Source organism: Aureococcus anophagefferens (assembly GCF_000186865.1).
Source record: "Aureococcus anophagefferens unplaced genomic scaffold AURANscaffold_1672, whole genome shotgun sequence".
In the NCBI taxonomy this organism is placed as follows: Eukaryota; class Pelagophyceae; order Pelagomonadales; family Pelagomonadaceae; genus Aureococcus; species Aureococcus anophagefferens.
Genome location: NW_008706503.1, coordinates 1 through 1275, shown reverse-complemented (window position 1 = coordinate 1275; position 1275 = coordinate 1). Strand labels below are relative to the sequence as shown.

At 67.8% G+C, this 1275-nt stretch overlaps 1 protein-coding gene across 1 annotated transcript; it reads left to right on the top strand.

The window, feature by feature from the left end:
* Window positions 1-260: 260 nt before the first annotated feature.
* On the top strand, window positions 261-995 carry AURANDRAFT_69407 (hypothetical protein; the record flags this gene model as incomplete). The annotated part of the gene is made up of 1 exon (XM_009045175.1): window positions 261-995. A coding segment is annotated over one exon (735 nt), but the record flags the coding sequence as incomplete, so codon positions are not given.
* Between the last annotated feature and the right edge of the window lie 280 nt (window positions 996-1275).

Below are 1275 nucleotides of genomic sequence, written 5' to 3'. Positions count from 1 at the left end.
TCGCCGCGGCCGCCGCCGCCGCGGGCGGGTCTGAAGGCGTCCTTCGTCCTCGGCCAGCAGGCGCGGTTAGGCGGGTGGCGATAACGTGCATCTGGTGGTTGTAGGATTGTGGGGGAGGCTCGATACAGTATTTATGCTTTGCGATCGCTCATTTTTGACAATTCTGTGGCAAAAAAATCTGCATCCTCGTCCCTTCAAAGCGGCGCGGGCGCCCCGCGATTCTGGATAAGCCCCTTAAGTCGTCCGAGATCCGAGACACCATGCCCAGCTTCAGGCTCACCAAAGACATGCCCACGGCGACGGTGCTCGACGGCTCTCAATTCGTCGCTGCCGCCCCCATCGCCACGGTCCTCGACGTGCAGCGCGTAGAGTCGCCGCTTTTAGCCGACCTCGTCGCCTCGGAGATCACGTACGTGCGCGGGAATGGGATGACCTTCGGCGTCGCGGCGACGGATGCTGTACTCCAAGTTTTCGCGATCGACGCCGAGCGTTTCGCGATGGCGAACGAAGCGAAGCGAAGCGTCCACGTCTGCGCGGGGCGACCGGGCACCTTGGACGGCGCATTCGGCTTCGTGCCGATCCTGTGTACGGTTCCGTGGTGCCTCCACGCCGTCATCTTCGCGCCCTGCGTGTGGATGGGGCCGATGGCCTTCAATGCGTGGGCGCGACCGCACGCCGACGCTCCGTTCCCGGCGCGCGCGTCGCGCGCGCTCATCGTCACTGAGCACGGCGTCGTCGGCGACGGCGAGGCGACGGGACAGGAGACGCAGGCGATCGCCTGGGACGGCTTCGACGTCGACAAGGTTCACATCACGCGCTACGACGACGCGCGCGAGCCGCGGTGCACGGTGCCCTGGGGCGAGCGCGCAATCTGGGCCGACCCCCTCTCCTGCGCGGTCGGCTTCGGCGTCCTCATCCCCTGCTGCGCGTACACCTGCGTACAGCCCAACGCGCCGGGGCTCTACCGCGTCGAAATCACCTCGACGCACGAGACAGTCACGGGAACCGGCAAACGCAGGAGGGCCCGGCCGACGGCCGCGATCGACCTCTTTGCGCTCGCCGAGAGCCCGGACGCGGTCGTCGCCGCGCTGCGGCGGGGAGCAGCCTCCGCCCGCGCGCCCCCGGCCGCGGGGGATGCACGACCGCGATTACTTCTAGTAGGACTCGGCGTCGCCCACGTCGCCCGCGGCGGCGCCCATCTCGCGGTACGTGACGGTATCGTGCTGCGTCTCCTAGGAAGTAATACCGAACCCCCCCCCTAGCGCGACTCGGGCA